Source organism: Pyxicephalus adspersus, chromosome Z, assembly GCF_032062135.1.
Source record: "Pyxicephalus adspersus chromosome Z, UCB_Pads_2.0, whole genome shotgun sequence".
In the NCBI taxonomy this organism is placed as follows: Eukaryota; Metazoa; Chordata; class Amphibia; order Anura; family Pyxicephalidae; genus Pyxicephalus; species Pyxicephalus adspersus.
In genome coordinates, this window is record NC_092871.1 from 82410605 (window position 1) to 82434556 (window position 23952).

Here is a 23952-nt window from a genome sequence, read left to right on the forward strand (position 1 = left end):
AAAAGATAAAAGTAACCAAGAATTGGCAAATCACTGTTTTGGGCCATTGGTCGGGTTTTAGGATGTTGCTCACATTTTGATAAAGCACTGCGGTTTTTCTCCACGCTACAGGTCTTTGCATACGCTGAAGTAGTATTTTCATTCCATAACCAGCAATACCCAACTGATAATTATTGAAGTAAAAAACAAATTCAGAGAACTTTACGCAATAAAAACAATATTCAGACCTTATCTAGGAAAGACTTTTTACCAGTTAACCAAACCAAATAGATACATTCTATCCCAAGAAGCTCAATAATTTAGTCTAGTTAGAGCAAAAAGTACAAAGAGAAAAAAAACCTGGCAACATAAACCAAGTCCCAGTGATTTTTTTTTTTTTTTTTTTTTTTAGTGATGCTAAACATAATTTATGCAAAATAAACGTCTGCAATACTGAGGTATAATACAGCCTGAAGTTTGCCTTGCAACGCAAACCGGGAGACAAAGTCCAAAAACCTCTAGCTTTTATTTCTACATGTCAGAAAAGATAACCCTCCAGAAGGGCATTTTAAGGGTATTTAGCTTTTACAATATTTAGAAATTTTTTTTCTCTTTTTTTTTTTAAACTTTTTAAACAAAAGTGTCCTGAAGAAAGTGAACATGTCTTACTGGGGTTGGAGGTGCAGAGAGCCCTGTGGATTCTGGACTATAATGAAGGACAAGAGAAATTAGGCAGTTAGTGAAACTATCAAACACAAGAAGGGAATAAATAAAAAAAAATAAAATAAAATAAAAAAGTGATCCCCTCCTAGCCCAAAAAGAAGAAATAAAAACCAAACATCAACGTTCCACTTTTTTTGTAATATCAGAAGCCTTGTCCACGTGGCACCAGATGCTGATCTTGGTCTTTTGAGGACAAAAAGAAAAAAAAAATGAACATGCTCATGAGGGTCCCATTCCTTCAGGGCAGGACAGACACGTAAGGGCCTCTAGCACAACTCCCGTCACGGCCTACAGGAAACCCGCCAGGGTAATTGCTTGCATTTAAACATTTATAGAAAAGGGAACCCCCTGCCCATGAGTCCACAAGTCCTTAGGTAAGTACTGACAACAGTTGTGTGAAGGTAGCACCAGCTTCCACTTGATGTCCCCAGAGAGGTACACCCCATCCTCAGGGGAAAAGGGAGAAGAGAACGCTGTGTACGAGGTAGAGGGGAGAGGGGTCCTGGATTTCATCACCCCCCACAGTCACCTCTCACCATTCTTCAGCGAGGTAAAAATGAATATGTGTCTGTCGGAGTGTCCCCTTCCCAGTTTAAGGGTGTCAGGTCTTCATGGCCAAGGGTCACAATCGCTGCAAGATGAAAAGCAAAAGAAATCAGGTACTGTGAACACCTTGTACAGCAAGACCTGGTCTTGTGAAAGCAAGAGCAAAGGTCTGATTAAATACTAAAGGTAGCCAATTAACGTGCACAACAACAAAAACAAATGTAAAGGGAATGTGTGCAAATAAAAGCTGTATCCAAGCAGTACCCGACTTGCAGTGTGCAATGAAGGGGTCTACACTTGTTTACCTTGCCAACCAAACATTTGTCTGTCTAGATCAATGGCGATTACAAAAAACACTAATAAGTAACCAAAGTGCTGTTCACTGTTCTTGCTAAAGGGTAAGCTAAGCTGTACTTGAGGACCAGAGCGTCATTTCAAGTCATCACAACAGTCACCAGAGTCACTGACATGAGGAAGCAGACTTCTCTACCAATACAGTTACCTCCACACAAACAAACTATACAAAACAAGGTGAGGTAAAATGGCAATAAGAATAAAAGTTCCAGCTACGATGCTAAAATTTCAACTTCAACAGACCACTTCATAAGTTTTTTTTTTCCCTCCAAGCTCTTATACACTAGAAATGAAAAATGTATACTTTTGTAGTTAAAAACTAGGAGTTTTGACAAAAGCAGCAGTCTTTTTATATCACATGTTGACCTAGAAATAACTGGAACAGACATCCAGTTCCCCCCCACCCAATCTTTTTAAACTCACCTCCCCATTCTGGTTGCTTTCTGATCCCATCTTTCTTGGGCTCTCCTTGTCTGCCGTCGTGTCCAGTGTCCGATCACTGCGACTCCTCTTTGGTCCCACCTCCTCCTTCGGGAGTGTTGGTGGGGGGTAACCCCCTTCCACTCTTTCGTTTCTCCTCTTCTTCCTTTTCTCATTGTCTTTCCCCTTTGGGCGGTTAGCCCTCCGTTCACTTCGATCAATCTGTCAGGCAAAGAACAGACTCTTGTGGCTATGGCACTTGTTTGTTTCAAACATTCCACATAAACACCCTCAAAAAAACGTTTAACACTCAAAAACAATAAAAACTTGATAGAAAATGTGTGCATGTCCCTCAACAAAAAATGCACACCTGGGTATTCATTTCTACCATTACATTCGTATTATATCATTTAGACTTATGTTATACTGTTGATTATATATTTTTCTTTACTTCAGAAACCAGTTCAGATAACTATATACAGGTTTTGCAGATGGTACATGCAAGTAAAAAAGAACAAAAATTGGGACTTCTGAAATCTATACTGATGACTGCTAAAGTCTGATCAGACAAAGTTCAACATAATGAAACTCTATCCTTTAAACTGTTAGGGTAATCTGTGTTTCTGAACCAGGGTTATGTGAAACTCTTGGTCTCCTCCAGGGTTTGATGGGGGTTCCTTGAGTAAGGAGCAATTTGTGCCTCTCAGGTTAGCTCACCTGACACCAATGATCTTTTAAGTTGTAAGGGTGACATTTTCTTACTAGGCAGCAAAATAAAAAGGCGTTCTTACTGACTGCTACACTAATGTACTGCGAGCTGTGGATATAGTAAGGATAACATGGGTTCCCGAAGTTATTTCAAGGGTTCCCTTTGTTAAAAAGGTTAAGAAACACCGACTTGCTTATTGTTATGGTTCTCATCACTCACCACGCCAGACAGGAGGCTTCCACACAGTCTGTTCTATAACAGTGCTGTCCAACTCCAGTTTATAAGGGCCAGGATACTAACACATTATATTATTTCCACAAAAAGCAGTAAGTTTAGGAAGTTGTAGCTTATAATGAGGCAGAAAATATCTCAAACCATGAGTTTTTATTCATCCTGGCCTGTATGTTGCTAATGAGGACTGATTTGGACACCCCTGCTGTATATGGAATGCACAAAGGAGAAGAGCAACTAAAAGAAAATGTACAGTAATACCCCGGAAATTTCCGCTTCTGAATCAGCGGCTTCATGAATTTGCTTATTTTTTCTTTAGAACCTAACACTTAAAATTAAGACTAAACTGTATCCAAATCAGCTCATCCATACAAGCATAAAAAAAAAAAAAAAAAAATAAAAAAGACCGAAAACAATTTTTTAGGTTGTTAAAAGAAAACGGGTTATTACTAAAAGTATGGTAATTTTATTTCTAAGGAGAGTTGAGCGTTTCAGAGAAGACGGGAGCGGTCACGTGGCATCCTAAATTCCCCACGAATTTTGAAAATGAAAATGAAGTGTCTAGGAACGCAACTCTCGCAAATTTCAGGGTATTACTGTAGTACTGTTTACAAGCATCAGACTGGATCACCCCTACCAGCACTTTAAACAGGTTATCAGGCTTGGCTGTAGGCCTGAGTGTCCTGCTCACTGCCAAATGCACATATTGTTGTGTATGCTGAAGCAGTACATACAGTGGAGAAGTCAGTAAACCTTTTGTTTGCCGCAGACACAGTAAAACAGGATAGTGGAGCAGATACAGCTAATTACAAGTGTACTGCTCTGCTAGTCATATCCCTCAACACATGGTGGTATGGATACGAATCAAAAAGGGCAGATACTACACAGTCAGCTTTAAAGCCAGTCTAAAAGACAGATCCATTCCAGCAGTGTATACTGGCATAATTGCCTTTAAGAAATAGGAGGATTGATAATTACAGAGATGTACAACCAACATCCTTTAATGATGAATTTTTTGAAAAAGTTGGAAAAAGTCCTCCAACTCCAAGGACCATTGTTCTTAAACACTTCAGATCTAATATGATCTATTTTAGCATCACAAATATACTATAAAGGCTCGTGTCCAGAGGATCATTTCTAATAGAAGCCAGTAACCCTGTACGGAGGAACACAATGAACACCATAGGTATATAGGGATTGTGTTAGATCTTACTTCAATTAGAGTCTTTAATTTCTCCACACAGGCCGACTGTGATGCTTGTAGCAGTCTCCAAATACTGAGCTCTTCTTCAAGTGTAACTTCAAGCAGGTCCCCTTCCAACATTAGGTCTTCTAACAGTGCTCGAGAGCCGATAGAAATATCCAGAACTGGTGTCCTATCAATTTGAGCGATGAGAGCAGACATGGCATCCAGATCTTTAAAAGAAAAAGAGGACTGGTTAGTACACACAATAAGTAACTGGTATACACAGAAACAACAAAAACAATTAGGTTACATTACCAGGCATTGTGCCATTCTCCAAACGTGAGTCTCCATTCTCATGGGAAATCTAAATAAAAAAAAAAGCATGAATGAATATGCAAGTTGTACAATAAAATGTAACCTTTTGTGACTGTCTACAACATAATCTGGATTAGGTTCATGACAACACTGCTTAAATATTAGCATTAAATGTGCTTGGAAGTATCCTGGTCAGCAGCAAATGTCTCTGCTCCTTCATGGAAATTTGGATGACAACTCAAAACCAGATGGTTAAAGGGACAGTGTCTGAACACCCAAAACGGAAACTCAATCGTAATAGTAATGTCATGCCTGCAACAAATTTCAAGCTAAGTATGCTTTCTTTAGAAGAATCCCTGTCAGAAATGCTTGGAAATATTGCTAGATAACCCAGGTTCTCCCATTGTTACTTAGTCAACTAGGTGAAAAAAAAATAAAAAACAGAAGTCCACCATGTGCAACCACTAGGGAAATAAACATATCCCAGATTAAAACTCTATAGAAATAGTTGATGCAGAGGAAGGCAAACATATTTTTTATTTTTTTCAATGGGGAAAAAAATTATTTCCTGATCCTGTGAGGCAACTGGAAACTCCCTGGATCAACAGTCTCTTATCTTTACTTTAAAGCTTTAATACCAAGTTATATTCTTAAAGTAATCCATAGAACTTGCTAAAACTATTTCCTACTCTACATTTTTACAGACCTTACAGTGATCCCTTCCTTATCTGAAGTTAAAATTTATTTTCCTCCAGACACAAAGAGCGCCCCCTTGTCCTTTGTAGCTCCATGACAGTCTATCTTTCCCAACCTTTGGGAACTTTATTAAAATTAGGCCCAATTTGCCCATGTAGCTTTATGGGTACCTAACTAAAAGCTAAAAATTTAGGTTATTAGCCTTCCCTGCTTTAATGGTTGGAAATAATGGTGAACATTTTCTACACAAAAGGAATCAAATGGAGCCACCACATCTGAGGACAGGCACGCTGCAGTAGATTTGTTTTTGGGTTTACATACGCTTTAAGCTTGCTATTCAGCAAGCACCTGGGAAAAATATAGACGTCACAGCTTAGCTTTCCTTTTTAAGTTGCAGGTAACTCATGTTGACTTATTAGGTCCAACAAAATGTAATTAAATTGGGAACATAGGCATATCTGGTATTCGGATCTCAACTTCCTGTAGTCCTCAATGACTAAAATATGCAAAAGAAGCTGTATCCAAAGATTAACACTTATGCATCTCTCAACTTTAACTAAAACCATTTGGTGTATCTGAAAGACCTTCATATCGCTTCAAAAGATTGCACATGACAACAGATCAAAAGCCTAAGGGGCACCCAAGGCATGAGGAAGCAGACTTTCTCAACCTAAAAGGCACAGAGAAACATCTCAGTGAGTAATAAGCTGGATAGGTGAACCCAAAGTTGCTACTTGACTGCCTTATATTTTGCATCAACTCCCTTGTGAAGGCGAAGGGTTTGTTTGCCTTTTTTTGCCATCAAACTCAATGCTAGAGTGTCAATGGGTAGAGTACACTTCACCCAAGTAGCAAAGTTGGACTGGAAATAGCACCAAACCTTTAAATTCCAGAAAATCGAAGATGGGGTCCTGACGCCAGGGATTAATGCAAGTAAAAAAAAAAAAAAAAAAAAAAAAAAAACATCTAGTGGTTTAGTGGGGTGGCCAGAGATCACCTTTGACTCCCACCTCTGTGCAACACAAGCATATGTGACCTATGTAAGATCACAGACTGCAGTTACTTACAGGAATCTGCTCATTGCAGGTTGTCTCTCTCAGTGCCTGAGGGTCTTTGTTGTGTTGCAGTTTCTGCCTTTTCTCCGCCAAGGCTGTTGCAGCAGCCGATATTTCTGGTGTTGCCAAGACTCTACGCGCTCGATCTTGCCAGCTCATTGCTCTTTCCGTTAAACACTGAAGTGCCTCCCCCTCTGGCAACCGTACGGGCAGTTTCTGCAGGGCAACTAACAGAGATAGGATGGTCTGCAGCCGGGGGCGGCGTGACCGTACACAGAATGGACACAGAAAGTGATTGTCCCATTCCCACCAGGCTGGGGAAGGTGAAGAGTGTGTACCACGATGAGAAGTCAGTCTGGGAGTAGGGACGCAAAGACCGTGAAATAAGTCCTGACAAAGTTCACAGCGAAGCATTAGTTCTCCCGGAGGCTCTCCACATACACAAACACAACGTCTCTCAATTGAAGAATTCATCGTCCTTAACCTTAGAATGCCAGCTTTTTCCTTCTGTTCACCTTCTTTAAATGCAAGGACCTGAAAAACAAACATGATTGTTAATTCACTTGAATGGAGTAGGATTATTTTCTGGTCATTCTGAATGTACTGTACTTACTATACAACCAGGATCCCGCAGGTCCTGTGCAGACAGCCCTAGACTCTCTATATCTGACCGATACAGACCCCGCTCCTTCTCTTTCCTCCACTGAGGCCTTTTCCCATTGCTTGAGGAAACATCTGCGCTTGGACACAGCACCTACAAAATAATAATCAAAAAAATAGCATGGTTTACAAAAAACTAAGGATATACCTACACACTGAGGCATGCGGTTGCATTACAGTGCTGTCATCAGCTAGCTCAGTAAAGGATGCTGAGATTTTTCGGGTACACACAGGAGTTACATCATCTCAGACTGGCCAATTAAGATCAGAAACCCAGAAGAAGAAAGGGTAAAGATGTTCAAAAGTATCCTACAGAGAGTTTTGAGTTTTGTCAAGTAAAATCTGCCCAATTGGACAAAAACATTTTTTAACCCTCTAAGTTTTATTTTTTGATATACTTAATCTTTTACCTTGTTTGTTGCATCATGCAAGTCAAATAATCCCTTTAAAATAACATGAATAATTAATACAGATAGAAAAGTGGAAAATAGCAAAAACTTTGTACCTCTAATAGGGTGAAACTTGAGCTTTTCTTTAGGAAGGTCTTGGCAGCTTTGTCCCTCCAGGAGTGTGCAGCAGTCACTTGTACCTCAAGCTGATGCAACTCCTCCATTTTCACGGGCAAGTCCCGACCCACAGCCACCAGCCCTTCCAAGTCATCTAGGCAAGGGTAATGATCCCCACTCTACAAAACAAAAAAACAACTAAACTGATGTTCTACCAATACAAATCTTCACATACATGTACCTCATCCACACTAATCCTGTACTTGCAAGCCCCTCATTTAGCAAAATAACGCTTACTAGATTGCCGAGATGCTTGATTAAATCAAGCCTCATATCATACCTGCAGAATATGAGCCACCACTTTTAGGGTCCAAGGAATGAATAATCTGCAGGGCATAATAATTGTATGGTATGCCAATCTGCTGGTCACATAACAAACCTGTTTTTTCACAATGCATAGCAAAGCAAAATGTTTACTGTGTTGCTACTGCAAGCAAAAGTAATCTAGTAAAGCCCTGAATAGATGACAGCAGTCAAGTGACCCTCATCTCTTACACTCAGCCATGACTCCTAATCACAGTAGTAACATGTCTGAAGTGGTGACAGGTAAATACAAGGCAATTTCATTACAAGGTGGACCATGATTGGGGTGGATTTTTCTTATTACCTGTATCTCGTCCACATCAGCACTCCAGGCTCTGGCTTTACAAAGAGCTTCTTTCAGACAGAGTGTATTGGGAAGCTGTACAGGAATGTTTTCTGCTTCTTTAATAATTGCTTCTAGTGTTGCAGGTGGATGCTTTTGCCTGAAAAATAGGAGTATATTAGGGAAGAGTTATGGCAGGTAGTTAATTATTAAAAGGTTTATGGTCATGACATGAAGGCACTAATCTGTTCACCTGGCCTCTAAACACATTTGAGCCTTCTCTTCCCAGCGTAGAGCTATAGTGATAAGTTCTTGAAGTTCACTACGAGCTTTCTCCACGGCAGGGCTTTCGGCTACCTCAACAGCATCTTGTAGCAGAGCACGCAATTCCTGAAGCGTACCTGACCGCCCAGATACAAGAGCAGCCCGCACCCGAGATAACCACCCCCCTTGCCGCATGTGCCGCTCTAGTTGCTCAGCTTCAGGTGGGAGAACTCCTAAAGCCTGACAGCGCTCTACCATGTCCTGCATCTGGGGAGCACTATCTGGCAGAGACTGCAAACACTTTTTTGCTTCTTCCTGTAAGACTTCTGCTTTCTCCAAAAGGTCCTAATAAAAAATAAATAAGAAAATATAAAAAAAAAAATGTGTTTTATTTTTTTTTTTAATACAAAGTACACCCACACAGACATGAACATTGATGTGACAGTTTTCAAGCCTCATTAAGAGATGTAGATCTTTGACCTTATACTACCATTAGGAGGACAACCCCCTGCCACAAACCCACCCCCTCACTGCAAGACACAAGAAAAGATAGTCAACTGTTCTAATAACCGTTATAAATCAGATTTCTTTTAGCAGAAGCAATTAAATTAGGGCTTTAGAAAGTTTTTTTTTTTTTATCTGATAACATTCTTTTCTTTCATTAACACTCTAAATACAATACATAATACAAGGAATGCTGATTGCCCAAAGGAGGAAGGGGCATATAAACCACATGCAGCTGTGAATAAGAGCTGCAGCTCTCATATCTGGAATGCTGGAGGGACAGCAGGAACTATATGGTGCTGCTGCAGAAGCCTGTATAATGATAATAAAAAGTACAGTGACCATGACATTGCTTTAACACCAGAGGAGTAACCTTTTACATACAAAAAGATATTTAAAAAAAATACTTTAATTCGACTTGACTGTAATTAATATACTACCAGACAGTTCAAAGCATTACCTTTAGCCTTGGCAGCTGATTCAACACACATGGAAGAGCTTGGATACGATGGATAAGCTTATTCAAGCTGTCCAATGATATGACTGCAGCATTACTCCTACAGCAAACAAAGCAGAGTAACTGAAATTTAAACCACATTCATGGCAGATCTCACCCAGTAATAAATTATACACTTTTTTTGCATCATATGTTACAATAAACAGGATGCTAAAACCATTGCATAAAATGCACTTCTGTTAAAAGTGCTAAGGAAAATTACAGTTTAAAAAGTTTGCCTGCACGCATTAGACCTCAGCTCTCAGATAAGCCACAGACAGGACAGCGGCCTGCACATAACCACAGAGATCAGTGGTTGGTTGAAAGTGCAGGTGCAAGCTGAAGGTTGCTATGCAGATAGAAGTTTGATGTAGATTCAGATACCTATGATAAACAAGCAATCTGTCATTAGTTAGCAATGCAACACACGCAGTTATGTTCTAAAATATGAACATGGAAGATATATGATTGATAAGTGTAAACGATCTATTAAAATCGATCATTTAACCCAAATTGCTATTGGATCACATGAATGAACCTAAATATTTGGTAGATGAATTAATTACTGACATTCCACCATGGCCAACCATTTTGGTAGCATCAAGATTGATCACCAAGCTGACTGACTGGAAGGTCTCCGATTCCAAAAACAGGAATGTATTCACTCAAATTTCCCTATTAAGCACTGCGTGTGTTATTAACCTAAACCACAAACCTGTCCGGATTATCAAGAAGTTTCTTGGCCTCATTATTACACAATTCAGTCTCTTTGATGGTATTTTTCAGCTCCTGTAGTAAATCATTCTGTGCAAATTTTTTCTCCACTGCCTCTGCTTCAAGGACTTGCAGATTTTCTAGCTCTTAAAAGTTGAAAAAAAAAGTGAGAATTACATGCAAATTTTCTATTACAAAAGGCAGAATAAAAAAAGGAAAAGGTTAGCAGTTTTCACCTGTCTTGCCACCATTTTGAAATTCCAAAGCACGTCGCACTTTATTCGCCCAGGTGTCAAAGGATTCTGCCCGACCTTTTAACTTGTGTAACATGGCTGGAAGCTCATCCAGGGTGTAACGATACCTGAATTTAACAATCCGAACAAATACATTATAATCTGTACAACATTGTACAAACAATAATTTATGACAAATACTTCAATAAACAATTCACATCAATTCATGCCTCCAACCAGTTTACATGCATAATGGAAACAATTTATAAACTAATAAATTTATGTACCCTTTTAGAATGAAAGCCAAAAAATGCTGTGCTATGAAATGAAAGCAGAGCATACAAAGAGCAGAAAGATGGCATCCCACATGTGATTTAGGATTGCAGGAAATGGTCATAGACTACGTACATGCCATCAGACCTTTAGACACCACTAAAATTACAACCACTTTACAAATAAATGCTTTCATCCCCACTACTGGGTCATCCGGCAACACAACACTTAAGTTGGGCACAATGATACAATTATACAACATTCATTTATACATTGCTCCACCAGTATGAAAATGTTTTCTTAGAAAAAGATTATTTTAAAGAAAGCTTGTGCCGAGAGAAACATAAGGGATGCTGTATTGCAAAAGTATGCCTTTGCATCACATTGAGTTTTGAAGAATATGTGCCTACAACTATAGGGGAACTGCTGTGTATGTTTATACTTCTGGGTGAACAGACTTCCAGAACAAGCCTTTTCAGAGCCAATACAATTACCTGAGATACTGTCGAGAAGGTGGGCACTGACACAAGTCATCAATGTGATACAGACACACTAAGCCCTGAGGGCAGTTGTAACAGGCCAATGCAGACAGGAAGCAGGTTGTCTTGCATTTCTGACACTGTCTTTCATCATCAGGAAGCAGCTCAAAAGCTTCCCGCTCTGCTTCTGTGATTCCTTTCTCCATCAATGCTTTCCGCAACCTTCGCTCTTCCTGGACCAACAAGAGCATCTCCTTATGTACAGCTGCAGCCAGGGTGAGGTCCAATCTTTCAGGGCATGCAGCCATCTTGCAAATGAGTTCTTCATGGGAGAAGACACAGTATCGACGGAGGCGGCGATAATGCTCGATACATTTTCTGCCTGCTGGAAGCTAAAAATAGGATAAAGTCATTTTTGTCATGTAAAACGTTACAACCATTTAAATGAAGGAGCACAAATTTCTCAGCTAAAACTGGTTACCAGATTTCACTGCAGTCATGCACACTGTGAGAACCTTAAAAGCAGAAAGAAATAATAAAAAGCCCACATAATTTTCTGGATGAAGGATGTCCAGCATCAATAAGCCCCTCCAGTTTAACTATCCTAGCCCCTTTTATTAGTTGGATTTCATTTCTTTTAATAATTAAGATGGCGCTCACATATGGACATCACCTATGGCTGTCTGTGTGCATTGCAACTGCCTCGGAAGACCCATTTCTACATTTCATTAACATGCTTATGGGTAAAAAGGAGGAACCAAGAAAAAAAAAATACGAATAAACTGCCTATTTATAATATGACATGTATTCAGCATTATGAATACAAGTTTATTACACAAAGTTCAAATGCAAATAACATTAACATTACTGGGACTATTGGTTCTTCATGGTAAGGGGAGGATGTTGGAGCTGACCTGAAACAAGAGAAACCTCCTGCCTAGGCAAGCTCAGAGGTTATTACCTACAAAAGTCTTACATTGCAAGTTATGAATTTTTAAGTGCCTGTCCACAACCCAAAGTATCAGAGAGAGGAGGAGCAAAGAGATAAACATGTCATTTTAATTATTAACAAGATCTATGCAAACATTTAAAAATGGAGGGGTGGAAATAGCTACACTGCCAAAAGGTTTTAAATTGTTTTAGTAATTTGTCATCAATTCATTAGACAGAATATAAATTAACAAAAAATGAACTTGGATGATAAATGGATTTGGACAAAGCTGTTTAAAACCTATATTAGGCAAGTTCAGCTGGATGGGAAAACATTAAATTTTTTCTTTACGGAGCACAGTAATAGCAGATTTATTTTTTTTCTCTTATGTCCCTACATAATATAGAAATTGCATGAAGTACTTGGAATTGTTATATTACTGTGTATGGACAAACCAATGGAAGAATGAGGTTAAAATCAGGATCAGAATATCAACCTATTTGATATGAGAGATGGACATTTTATCGCTTCTTACTCACCCAGTCTGCTGTGCAGAAGTTAACTGCCTCAGCAAAGTTGTAGCCCTGGTTAAAGCCACTATGATAGGCCCTTGGGAATGTGATGACAAACTCACCAGCACATTGGTTTGTGCGCACAACCTAAATAAGACACAATTTTGAGAAGGTTAAAGTTTTACAATGAATACATATAAGGAGGCAGAACACATGACACGTTGTTCGATATACAGACATAACAGCAGAAAAGTGTTAAAATTGCAGGACTGACCGGAACACCATGAGACATTAGTGTGTTGGGGTTCATTAGCGTAACCAACTGATGCAAGAGATCGGGCTGACTCTCAAAAAGCTCTGGTGTCAGTTTCTTCATGACCTCTTCAAGCTGTTCAGCTGCAGAGGATGGCACTCCATACCAGGTCTTGGGCTCACCCCTGTGCAATGACATGGTAGAGTAGAATAGTTACAATACTCAATTACAAAAACTTTACATGGAAAATACGTACACTAACCTCACTTGGAAAGTTCTTAGCCCAAAACCAGCTAATTAAGACATATGCCCATATTGGAAATTTGCTTCATGGTGATATTTTTGAATGGGTTTCCCATATACAACATGCCACAATTCAATAGTGTTTGCTGCATTTTTCAAAGAACACATTGTGCTATATAGTGTGTTGGTAAGGTGCAACTGATAACTGGCAGCCCTCTAGATCAATCCATGTGTCGTGAACCAACACAATGCACTTTTTGAACAGTTCCTTAGAGCATGCTCATGTGAGCTCCCAACCATTGCCACAAGGCAAGTCTTACCATGTGGAAGGGTCAGGTAAATAATTTTTTCTCTTAGTTAAAAGGGGGGAATAGAGACCTATTAGAAAAGAGACTTTAACCTCCTTGGCTCAATATTTAAAATTTCCCGCCTGGTCCCCACCCTCCAGCCCAAGGCTCTCCAGCAGATGACCGGCTGGCATCTGCTTCCCCAACGTTCATACGCCGGGGAAGCAGATGTGGGCTGGCATCTGTGTAGCCTGGCAATGCTGAAGCAGTTGGCGCGCATCGCTGGAGGACGCCGCTGGAACATGGGAAGCAGGTAGGACTTTAGGTCTCCCTGGCAATTCCTCCCTGAGTGTGGTTTGGGGTTATCGCTTTCGGCACTAAAAAATTAAGACCGAGACGCACTGGGGAAAACTACCAGGGAGGTTAGGAAGCAAGCAACTTGGCAAAATGCTAAAGGAGAGAAGGTTGTAATTCAAATACCAGCATACACAGGTACTAATTAATTTCTAAAGAGAGGCGGGTTATTAGTTTTTAAAACCTAGTGCTGTGGGATTGGGTGGATGTAGAACACCTGAAATCAATATAGTAGAGAAACACTTTCATAACAATACTCCAAACTCAAAATACTGACCAATGAAGATAGTTGATAGAATAGCTCCAGTGATCTTCGATGTGCCAACAAAAAGCAGAAAACACCATGCCCACATACAGCCAGGGCACCTTCATGCCAGAAATATCTGCATTGATGTGACACAGCACAGACTGCTCAAGCACGGGCATCACATTCAAGTTCCAGCCACTGGTGGCATATGCCTGAGGAGCAAAGGCAAGGCAAGTGAGTGAAATAAGGCTTATAACACAATATAAACTGTGGAGATTCAGGAAGTATATTGTTACCTTCTCCTCAGGCGTCAGCTCAGTTTTTCCATCCAGCATGGGAAAGCCACTGCCAAACTCCTTGGAGTGAATATCTGCTCCATACTGCACTGTAACATCCTCCTCTATACTGTTGACCAGACGCCAAAACTCTTTCTCCACCAGCTCTGTAGGCACCATCTGGGGACAGACAAACATGAAACTATTAAACTGCAGAATCATAGGTTGACCTACATATGGCAATTTTAGGTAATAGATGCTCCCTGCATTCATTTTTTCTTATCTAAGAGCAACATCAGTTTACATCTTAGAGCAGAGATAAACAAGAAAAACAAGCAACTCTTTACTGCAGAAGCGACAGTGTGACAACTGGCTTCCTGATTGAGTCAAGCTTTTTTACCCTTGTCCTTGATAGGTAGGAATAATCCTGTTTGTCCTTGCAAGCATTGACAATGAAACCAAAAGTTACAGGAAATTCACATTTGAGCACTGTTACTAGAGCAAGATGTCTGAGGCATTATTTGATTGTAGAAAGAATTGAGACAAGGATGAAAATTAGGTTGCGTAAAGAACTCTCTACAATTTATGTTCTTTGGGGACAGGGAGTTAAAAGGGAATACTCTGCGAACTGAGACACACAAAAACTGAAACAGGATTTTACCCTTTAATGATCTAAAAAGAAATGTTTTTACTATACAACACTATAGTATATGATGAAAGACGTCAAGTTCTCATAGAATAAAGGATCCCAGAAGTCCGTTTTCCCATGTATGTACAAACACAAAAAACTTCTTTATTTTGGCCTGTTACAGGGTTTAATCTCACTAATAGGATTGGATAACTAATCTAATTTGTGGGAAAAAAGTCCTTAATGTAGGCTTGTTGCCAAATGCTCCTAAATGCCAATAGCATAATTCTTTTATGGCAGAGTGATGATGAATTTAAGAAGATAAAAACAGGAATCATTTTGCCTCTTTTACTTAGGATACAGTCTGTTACTAAAGGAGTTTGGGTTCAACCAGGAATGGTACTTGCGCTTCAATTGCTTTCCCAAAATGCCCAGGTAAGCACCAAGAAGGGCATTTGGCACTCTGTTAGGAACCATCAGATGATTTATGAAGAAGTAGAAAGCAGCTTTCACAGGGCTGAAGAGAACTTGTCACTGCACTGGGTTAAAGGCAGCCTGTAGCTGGCGGCCTCCTATCCGCACAAATTAAAGAAAACAGAGCGCATGATCCTCATAGAATCACTGGGCAGATCCTGCTTATCAAAAAAAAAATGTAACTAATAGGTGGCGTAGCTCACTTTGCAAAGACTAATGCCCCACATACCCTAAAATAACCAGCTTCCATCGTCTAAATTACCAAGTACATTGGTTGCAACGCTAAACTAATTACAGTATGATTTCTTGCATAATTCTTCCCAAGAGCATGCTTGCCATTTGGTTTAGGGTTTATATTTTGAGAGGAGCACTGAAGGAGGCTGATGTTTTCAGAAAGCTATGTAAAGCACCCAGCTGTCCCCTTTCTAACAGTAGGTTCAAAATACTGTAAAAAAAAAAAAAAAAAAAAAAAAAAAAAAAAAAAAAAAAAAAAAACTTTATGTTTTACAAGAAAGCCACTCACATGAACTGGCATATTGAAATAATCTGCCTTAAAAGAATCTGCCATCTCGCCAAAACTCTGCAGAGTGTACTCCCGTGTGGCCTGTTCAAATCCAAAGGCTTCAGGTGGCCGTTTACATTCCTGCAAAAAAAGTAAACAATTAACAAACCTATTAATGCACACAAATGTATTGAATGATTACCTATTTATAGGGGAATTCCAACCTAAATCAGCTCATCAAAAAGTACCAGAATTTATACTATGATAAAACTTAGGATAACATATTACCCAACTGGTCTTCTTCACTCCACTCATGATATGCTCTGAAGTTTTACAAGTCAACCCTTCTGATTAAGTCATTGGTTTGAAAGTTTACAAATCTACAACTAGCTGTAGCTTGAAAAATATGATACGTTGTATACAAGATCTTCCACAGCCTTTTCCCCCCATCTATATGGATGTAGCAGATGACATTATGACATTATACCCTGGGCACCAGTCAAACCAGAAGAGAACTGTTGCAGGATCAATACATGGGTTTATTTTTAAATGGTTGGTGCATTTGTTTGTTTTTAGCCCAAGTTGGAAAAAAAAAACACTTGCTAGTAGATAAGTTTAATAGTAAAGGTGCTTCCAATATTCTCCGCCACCTCTTATTTACTTACTGCTATAACACATTTGGGACAGTGCCAAATGCCTTTTGGGGGTTCGGGAAGTGGGGGAAGCAGGCAGAATGTGTGGTAGTTGTCATCGCAGCCATCACATAGTAATAACTTGTCATCGTCATCCCCACGGGAACATATACGGCAGACGTAGGAGTCCACCTAAAACAAGTAAAGTAAAAAATTATTTGTTTTTGGCACCTGCACTAATGAAAGCAAGATAAATCTACAATTAGGACCAATGGCAGTGTGACTTACAAACTGGGAACTATTGGTACTCCTCCGAAGTCGCATGGTCATCTTGGTGCAGGGCTCAGGACTAAGAGATCTCTCACGCTTTATGTATGGCCGGCTCTCTTCAGAGTCAACACCCAACTCTTCCTTCACCACTAGCGTTGGTGGGCATTCTGGGATATCTTCTTCTAAAACAGAATGTATGTCATGACCTGAAGGTTTTTTTCTGCCGTCTTGACATTCTGTGCATAAAAATAATCTACAACGCATTTGTAGTCTTACCTTTCTTGCGAAGGTTTTTATCTTTTGCCATTAATCCAAGTCCCATCATTTTGGGGCCTGCGCCATATATCTGAAGTTTCTTTAACTCTGGGTTCTTCTCTATGTCTTCTTCTGTTGGTTCAGGCTTAAAGAACAGTAAAGGAATGAAGTGAAGGGCATAACATACTAAAGGAATTTATCACAAACCAGTCCTCAGGGACCACCAACCACACCAAAGCAGTGTTCCTAAAATTACAAGTGAAAACCCATTGGTGTGCCAATTAATAAATGAAGTAATGCTGGGCTGCAAAAATGACTGTTAAATTTAGACAACAGTAAAAGCAATCTCGTAGCCAAAAAGCACTTAACCTCCCTGGCAGTATGAATACTAAGTATTTTTCAATGTAAAAGCGGTACAATTAAAAATACTTAGTACTTAGTATATTTCCCACCTGGTCCCGCCTCGCAGCCACACACTGGCGGGCAGATGTCTGGTCAGCATCTGCTTCCCTTGGCCTCGCGTCCCCAACATTCAAATGTCCGGGACGCAGATGCCGGCCAGGCGTCACCAGGTTACACAGATGTCTAGCATTGCCAGGGGAAGAAGATGCCCAGCACCGCTGGAGGACGCCATGAGCACCGCTAGAGGACGCTGCTGGACCGTGGGAGCCAGGTAAGACTTTTAAACTCCCTGGAAAATCCACCCAGAGTGTGGCTTGAGGTTACCCCTTTTGGTAATTAACACCGAGCCACACTCAGGATTACCGTCAGGGAGGTTAATACAAAAAAAAAAAAAAATGGCTTGTGAAACTGACGATTAAGGGTAATGAACAGGTCACTGTACTGGCATCTAAACCAACAGGTTATGTATTGTTGCTTTATGTCAACAAACAATTATCTAGTTCTTCCAGAAAAGGGTAAGCATTTGACAGTGCCACTGCTTGGCAACCTGTGGCTCTTTGTACTTTATTGTGCATCCATGGGCTCCAGCAGTGTTTTCTTCCACTTCTTTCAACTGTACAGAGCACTGTATTATAAATGGTGAGAAAGTACTCTGTTGCAGTGAGTATTCTGACATCTGCCTACAGAATGTTTCTAGTCTCCAAATATTCTTTTGGCACATTCCTGTTTGCAGATTTGGAAAACATTTCTTAAAAGACAATGTATCTTGCAGAACTGATCAGGGACACCCATATTTCTTTGAGGTTGCTCTTGCCTCAAAGGGGGTCCCCCTAAAGCCCCTATGTAGCCACCCCTATGTGCCTGCTACAGGAGGGCACAACCAGGTCTGTCTTAAGATAGCTGCTTCCCCATACAGCTCAGAATTACAAAATGATAGCCTAATCAGAGTCCAAAGTATTATGTTATGCCTCTACATGTGCTCCCTGCCACTGGTATTAAAACAGTGTATATAAAAAGGAAAATCAAAGTAGTATTAATGATTGAGTTTTAATATATTTATATACTAATAGAACTGGTAAATATGTATTGAACTTCAAAAAGTGAAATAAAAAAAATGTTAAGTGCTTTATGGTTCATATGCGTTTCAAAAAAAAAAAAAAAAGTAAAATATATCTTGGTACTTGAAGGCTGGTATTGGAAACACAAATATTAGAGAAAACAGAATTGAATGAGAAAAAACAAACTCCAGCATAGAAATCTACAAGGTAAATCAAAGGATATCACTACAGGGTATAAACTGTTAGCAGATGCTAATGGTAAAAAGAATTTAGATTAAAGGTATAGAGCACAAAGAACCCAACATGCAATAATATATCTAAGAGAAAGCCAAAAAGCACAGGAAGAATAATACAAACTTTGGTAAGTATGGAACACACACAAGTAAAAAGTAGATTGCAGTATTACAAAGTTATAAACACAACAGAAATGTATACCCAGGGTGGTGATGTTTCAGGGGGCAGAGAGGAGCTTTGAGAGGCAGGATCTGAGCTGTCAGGATCCTGCATGGAATGACAAGAACATGAAAAGAAAGCGTGAGAAATGTCAATTCCCCCCCCCCCCCCCAAAGGCCGGGTTCCTTCATGACCACCTTCACACACCATCCTGAAAAGCCAGATGGATTTAAAAAAATCAGTTATATCCAAAACTGCAGCTAAGCAATAACAGACTGGTGTGAAGGGAATACCACACTACATGATAAGGAAACTTACCTCCTGAGTTAGGCGCTTAGCCCGTCTCCCATAGCTAGTGGTCTTTGAAGGCTGCACAGATTGTCGCAAAGGAATACTGTGAGGTTTGTATTCCTTATCTTTCTCTTCATTGTCAAACCGTGGTTGTTCACTATATTCCTAAGGCAAATAAAAATTAAAGCAAGAAAGAAAATAAAGCAAGTCAAGATATGTAGACTGATGCATCCTTCAGCTGAACAAAATAGTTTCCCCAGTCTTACCGCCAAGTTTGCTCCAGACTGGTACATATGGAAAGGGTATATGATGCGTTCATAATGAGATCTCAAAAGGGAACCAATGTTTTTCCCTGAGGGATACCCCATGCGCTGTGCCACTCGTGCCCACCTTCTCTCTCGGCAGATCGGCTCATATCCACCCTCATCCAGTACAATCTAGAATATAAAATAAACTCATTTACATTCAAAATATGAAGGCCACTGCCCTCATATTTGTCAAAGACCTGCAAGGTATAGATTCTGCAAATTTGGGTGCCAGACCCTTTTTGTCAACCTGATCAATTGGACCTTTTTTGTCCGATTCATGAGTTTTGTCACCAAGTTATATTGTACCAGATCATTCAATAAAATAAATAAAAACATCCCTTTCCCATGATTAACACCGTTCTATTTCAGAGGAATGGCACCCTGAAGTACATTGATAGACACTTTCCTAGAGTATTATTCTCTTTTATCATCCACAGCTCTTGAAGATTTTCTCTCTGACTTCCATACATTACAAGATACAGGTGAAAATTAGCTGCAAAGTAAAGGGAGAGCTGCAGGGGACCCAACAGCTCAATGGAAATAGAAGGGTTGGTTACACAGGGGGACCATTCCTCCTGAATACAGCAGTGTTTAGTAGCATGGGAAAGACAAGTATTTTTGGGACTTTTAACTTTGTTGACAGGGTCAATTATTTTAGACCCATAGCACTGAGGTTTTATTAAAAATTGTAGCAAGCAGCCACCTAATTGAACTGTCAGCATTTTTAAATAATTACAATATTGTAAAAATAAAAAAAAAATAAAAATTGTTTACAATGTACTTTAAGTTATCTAGATTTGGACAAAAAAAATGAAGTCTTTTTGCTGATTTCAGTATAAACATATAGGTATAATTTTTTATATCCAATCTCCATCAATAAAAATGCAGTCACAGATCGAAACAAATACAATAAACATTATATATTGTGTCCTTACTTTGTTTAGGGTGTACAAGTCCAGAATTCGGCGCTCCACATTAGGGATTTTGAGAGAAGACCCCTGGATCTCCCAGAATTTTGCAATTTGGTCCAAATAGTTCAGCTTAACTCTAGTTTCAGCCTGGCAGAACCGAGAAGTTTTAGGATTAGTGAGAGTAACATTATAAATTGATATATTTCAAGATCCTACTAAGTTCCAACAACCTGTTAACATAACCCAGCTCAAAAGAATGTTGCATTACATATATTACATAATATTACAATTGGTTCAGAAAAAGCAGTCGGCTCCAATTGTAAAAAAAAAAATGTAAAGTAGTATGCATAAAATAATTTAAAGGAAAAAAAAAAAATATATAAACAAATCCTAAAATAGCCAAACTGGAATCTGAAGCTTCCATTCTCCTAGAACACAAGTCGAGGGGGAACAAATGTACCAGGGGCATGTCCAATCATTAAGACATTTTTACACAAAAGTGTTCTTCCTAGGCAGGTTTAACAAATGGATTGCCTGGCAATTTTCACTTCCCATCCAGCTGGCTGTTATCAGACAGCTTCTCAGTTTAGGCTTTGTGCAGACAGAGCTGTCTGTGTAGCCAGCTAACACTGCTCTAAGGCTGTGTACACACATTCAATGATTGTCCTTGGAAAGGATCGTTCATGATCCTTTCCAACAACAAAAGACTGAAAGATGCATGAATGAGATTCCATTACGATCACTCGTCCTTGGTGGATTCGCCAGGACAACGAGCACTGTACATGACGGATATCAGCCCTGAGGAGATTATAGCTGAGAATCATCTGACTGTATAAGGTCAGTGGTCGCCAACCTTTTCGGACTGGCGAACCACTAAATTTACCAGCTCCAGACCGTGCATTCACAGGGAGCCGGGTGTCGTCATGATGCCAGAACCCGCCCGCCCGAACCTGCCTACTCTCCCATCGCAGGTCTGAGCCTGTGATGGGAGAGTGAGCGGGTGGTGTGCAGAGACATCACCCGCCCACTTCCCTGAGCCTTGGATCCGTACAGGGGACATGGTCTGCTGCTCCCGCGGGTCTGTACCCCCTTTTGGGGGGCTTTTCCTGAACTCGCTTAGGGGTGCACTGCACATAGCCATGGCTCAGGGGTGCACTGTACAGAGCCCGTGGACCACCAAAATTTTCGGTTGGTGACTGTTGGTCTAAGTAGCCTAAGGTTTGGGAGATTTATACATTGTAGCTTTTACTTACTGTGTAACTTTTTCAGAACATCTGCTACTGGAACTGTCAAGTTTCAGCTCTCAATGTAAGTTTGCTAAAGTTTTGATCATTAACCATTTGTTATCCAGAGCAAAGCCCTAGTGTAAAGCCGCATACACATGTGCAATTCTTGTCGTTGGAAAGGATCCTTCACAATCCTTTCCAACGATAAGAACCGCACGATGCATGAACGAGTGCTGTACATACAGCACCATTCTGCTCTATGGAGAGGGGAGAGCGATGGAGCGGCACCCTGCTGCGCGCTCTCCCCCTTACCTTGCATTAGGATCGCTCGTCGTTCATGGATCCGCCAGTACGGATCCACGGATGATGAATGACGCTGGTTTTACACACGGCAGATTCTCGCCCAATATCCGGCCATAGCCGATTATCGGGCGAGAAAAATTTGATGTGTGTACGTAGCTTAAGTGTGCTGTATATGGGCAGGTTCAAATCGGAGTCAGGAGGAAGCGAACCCTGGCTTGCCAGCCCCTTACTAAACATATTCATTCTATACTGAGCTGCCATGGGCATATGCCAAATGTAGCATCTACCTCAAGGCAGCGATTCATTGGTGTGAAGAAGTTGTAACCACACAGCAACCTCACCACCAGTGTGAACATAGCCTAACATTTAATTCACTTAAAAGTCAGCAAAAGAAAAATGAGCAGTTTTTTTCCTCCTTTATATCGTTTAAATGCTTGTTCTGGTTGTGCTTGTTACAACATAATCTAGTTTTAAAATTATAGCCCCAGAATCTGTGCTTTTTTAGGACAAAATTAGCAACAGAATCTTCACTGAGGATTTAAGATCCTCAGTTTTTTTCTTAAACTTTCCCTAATGCTGTATGTTTCTGTAATCACAATTCTAACATCACAGGAGAATGCTAGCACCAGTCAAGAATGCTCAGCTTTAAATGTTTACCTCCAATTCATTAAGTCTCTGAATACGAGGCGTAAAATGGAAGTTATCCACTTCAACTGCAAACGGTGGCTGCCAGTCCTGTATGGAAAAAAAAAAAAAAAAACATATTAGTAAAATCTTAGCTGCAAAAAAACTAGTCAGTGTTACTTTTGGTAAAATGCAAGGCTCCAACTACAGTTAGTAACAAAATTCCCCAAATCACTTTATGTTGCATAAATGGATATTATATATACCCATTTCCATAGAAACAACTGTTCTAACACTAGCAGTGTCTCGCTCAGTGGTCATTATAGGACACCCTTACTACACACGTTTAATACCCATTATACATCCAGGTGAACAGGGCCTGACCCAAGAATGGGTTAGGGGGAATTTAGGGGGAATTCTGCTATAAAGCAGAAGTAACCCAAAACAATAAAATCTCACTTACCTCCATCGAGTCCAGCATTGTCCCGATATCAGTTTTCATCCCTGCGCAGAGGGAGCGCCAGGCTACTTCGGGTAAAAAAAAACAAAAAAAACTTGCCGATCTTTTTACCCCTATTGATGTAAGGGCTCCTTCTGTGCATGCCCAAGATTCTGAGGAGCAGCCAAGAGCCTCCCAGGATAAGTGACGTAGGTATCCTGGGAGGCTCTGGGCTCCCATTTCACTTTAAAAAATTGAGAGTTTATGTATGCTTTAAGGCTCCACAGAAGTCAGAATGATGTTCTGGAAAATCTCCAGAATAAAGCGATGGCAAAATTTCTACCTTTGAACACCCCCCCCCCCCCCCCTTCCCTGCATGGTTAAATAAAAAAGATGACATACAGTATAGCCATGTAGCCCACGTAGGCATGGCGGCCTCACTATAAGCAACCAAGATGCCAACTGAAATGTTGATGGATCTGTCAAGATCCAAAACAATAAAATACCTTTGCACTGTATTTTTTTAAAAGAGGCACATATTTATTACTAAGGATGAAGGTAAAGTACTTAACAGACAAAGACCAACTTCATAAAGCTTTGTTTTTGGCTGCTATTTTTTGGGCGTGTATAATTGTTCTGTTTACTTTTTGTGTAATAAAAAGACTTAACATCTTCAAAGTGATGCCGAGTAAATGTAACATTAAAAGACAAATAAAAAGATGTCACTTCCAGCCATTAGCAAAGCAAAATGTGAAAGTCAAAGGATGGGTAAATAGATCTAGAAGGGTTTTAAAAGTCCTTTATATAACATTATGCAGGCTGCAGATCTTTGAGAGCAGCCAAACACGTAAAACATGCTCAACTAAACCGGGATAACTCGATATCTGCGTTCCATCAAAAGGCACCGTCATCTTCCTTTACTTCCACCTAGAGATGATCTTAAATCGCAATTAGCTGTGCTGGGATGATGCGGGTTAGTTCAGCCGTGGCACACACAGAAGAAGGCGGGGTTCCCCTGGCAAGCAAAGGTGATGACACGCATATGCAGCTCTGTAGTCAGAAACCCAGAGAGATCAGGCAGGTAAAACACATTATTGCAGAAAGGACATTGCCTGTCCCTTTCTACAATAATGAACAAGGATGAA

The 23952-nt window shown here is 40.1% G+C and overlaps 1 protein-coding gene across 8 annotated transcripts in view; it reads right to left on the minus strand.

Annotated features, from left to right (window-relative positions):
• Nucleotides 1-228: 228 nt before the first annotated feature.
• LOC140344060 (lysine-specific demethylase 5C-like) overlaps nt 229-23952 on the minus strand; it is a 30775-nt gene continuing 7051 nt past the window's right edge. For 2 of the 8 annotated variants that reach the window (XM_072430976.1, XM_072430977.1), the window contains exons 3-27: nt 22402-22479; nt 20240-20362; nt 19263-19433; nt 19024-19161; nt 18748-18813; nt 16874-16997; nt 16616-16779; nt 16361-16519; nt 15717-15836; nt 13847-14271; nt 12707-12869; nt 12460-12579; nt 11005-11381; nt 10241-10365; nt 10006-10150; nt 9255-9351; nt 8280-8635; nt 8048-8186; nt 7380-7559; nt 6828-6968; nt 6227-6748; nt 4464-4512; nt 4176-4378; nt 2026-2244; nt 229-1333 (exon numbers count right to left, since the gene is read on the minus strand). In XM_072430976.1, the coding sequence (XP_072287077.1) occupies nt 1325-1333; nt 2026-2244; nt 4176-4378; nt 4464-4512; nt 6227-6748; nt 6828-6968; nt 7380-7559; nt 8048-8186; nt 8280-8635; nt 9255-9351; nt 10006-10150; nt 10241-10365; nt 11005-11381; nt 12460-12579; nt 12707-12869; nt 13847-14271; nt 15717-15836; nt 16361-16519; nt 16616-16779; nt 16874-16997; nt 18748-18813; nt 19024-19161; nt 19263-19433; nt 20240-20362; nt 22402-22479 (4413 nt within the window). In that variant the 3' untranslated portion in view covers nt 229-1324. Of the gene's footprint in view, nt 1334-2025; nt 2245-4175; nt 4379-4463; nt 4513-6226; nt 6749-6827; nt 6969-7379; nt 7560-8047; nt 8187-8279; nt 8636-9254; nt 9352-10005; nt 10151-10240; nt 10366-11004; nt 11382-12459; nt 12580-12706; nt 12870-13846; nt 14272-15716; nt 15837-16360; nt 16520-16615; nt 16780-16873; nt 16998-18747; nt 18814-19023; nt 19162-19262; nt 19434-20239; nt 20363-22401; nt 22480-23952 lie in introns of those variants that run through there. The other 6 variants (XM_072430981.1, XM_072430982.1, XM_072430978.1 and 3 more) reach the window with 6 other exon arrangements.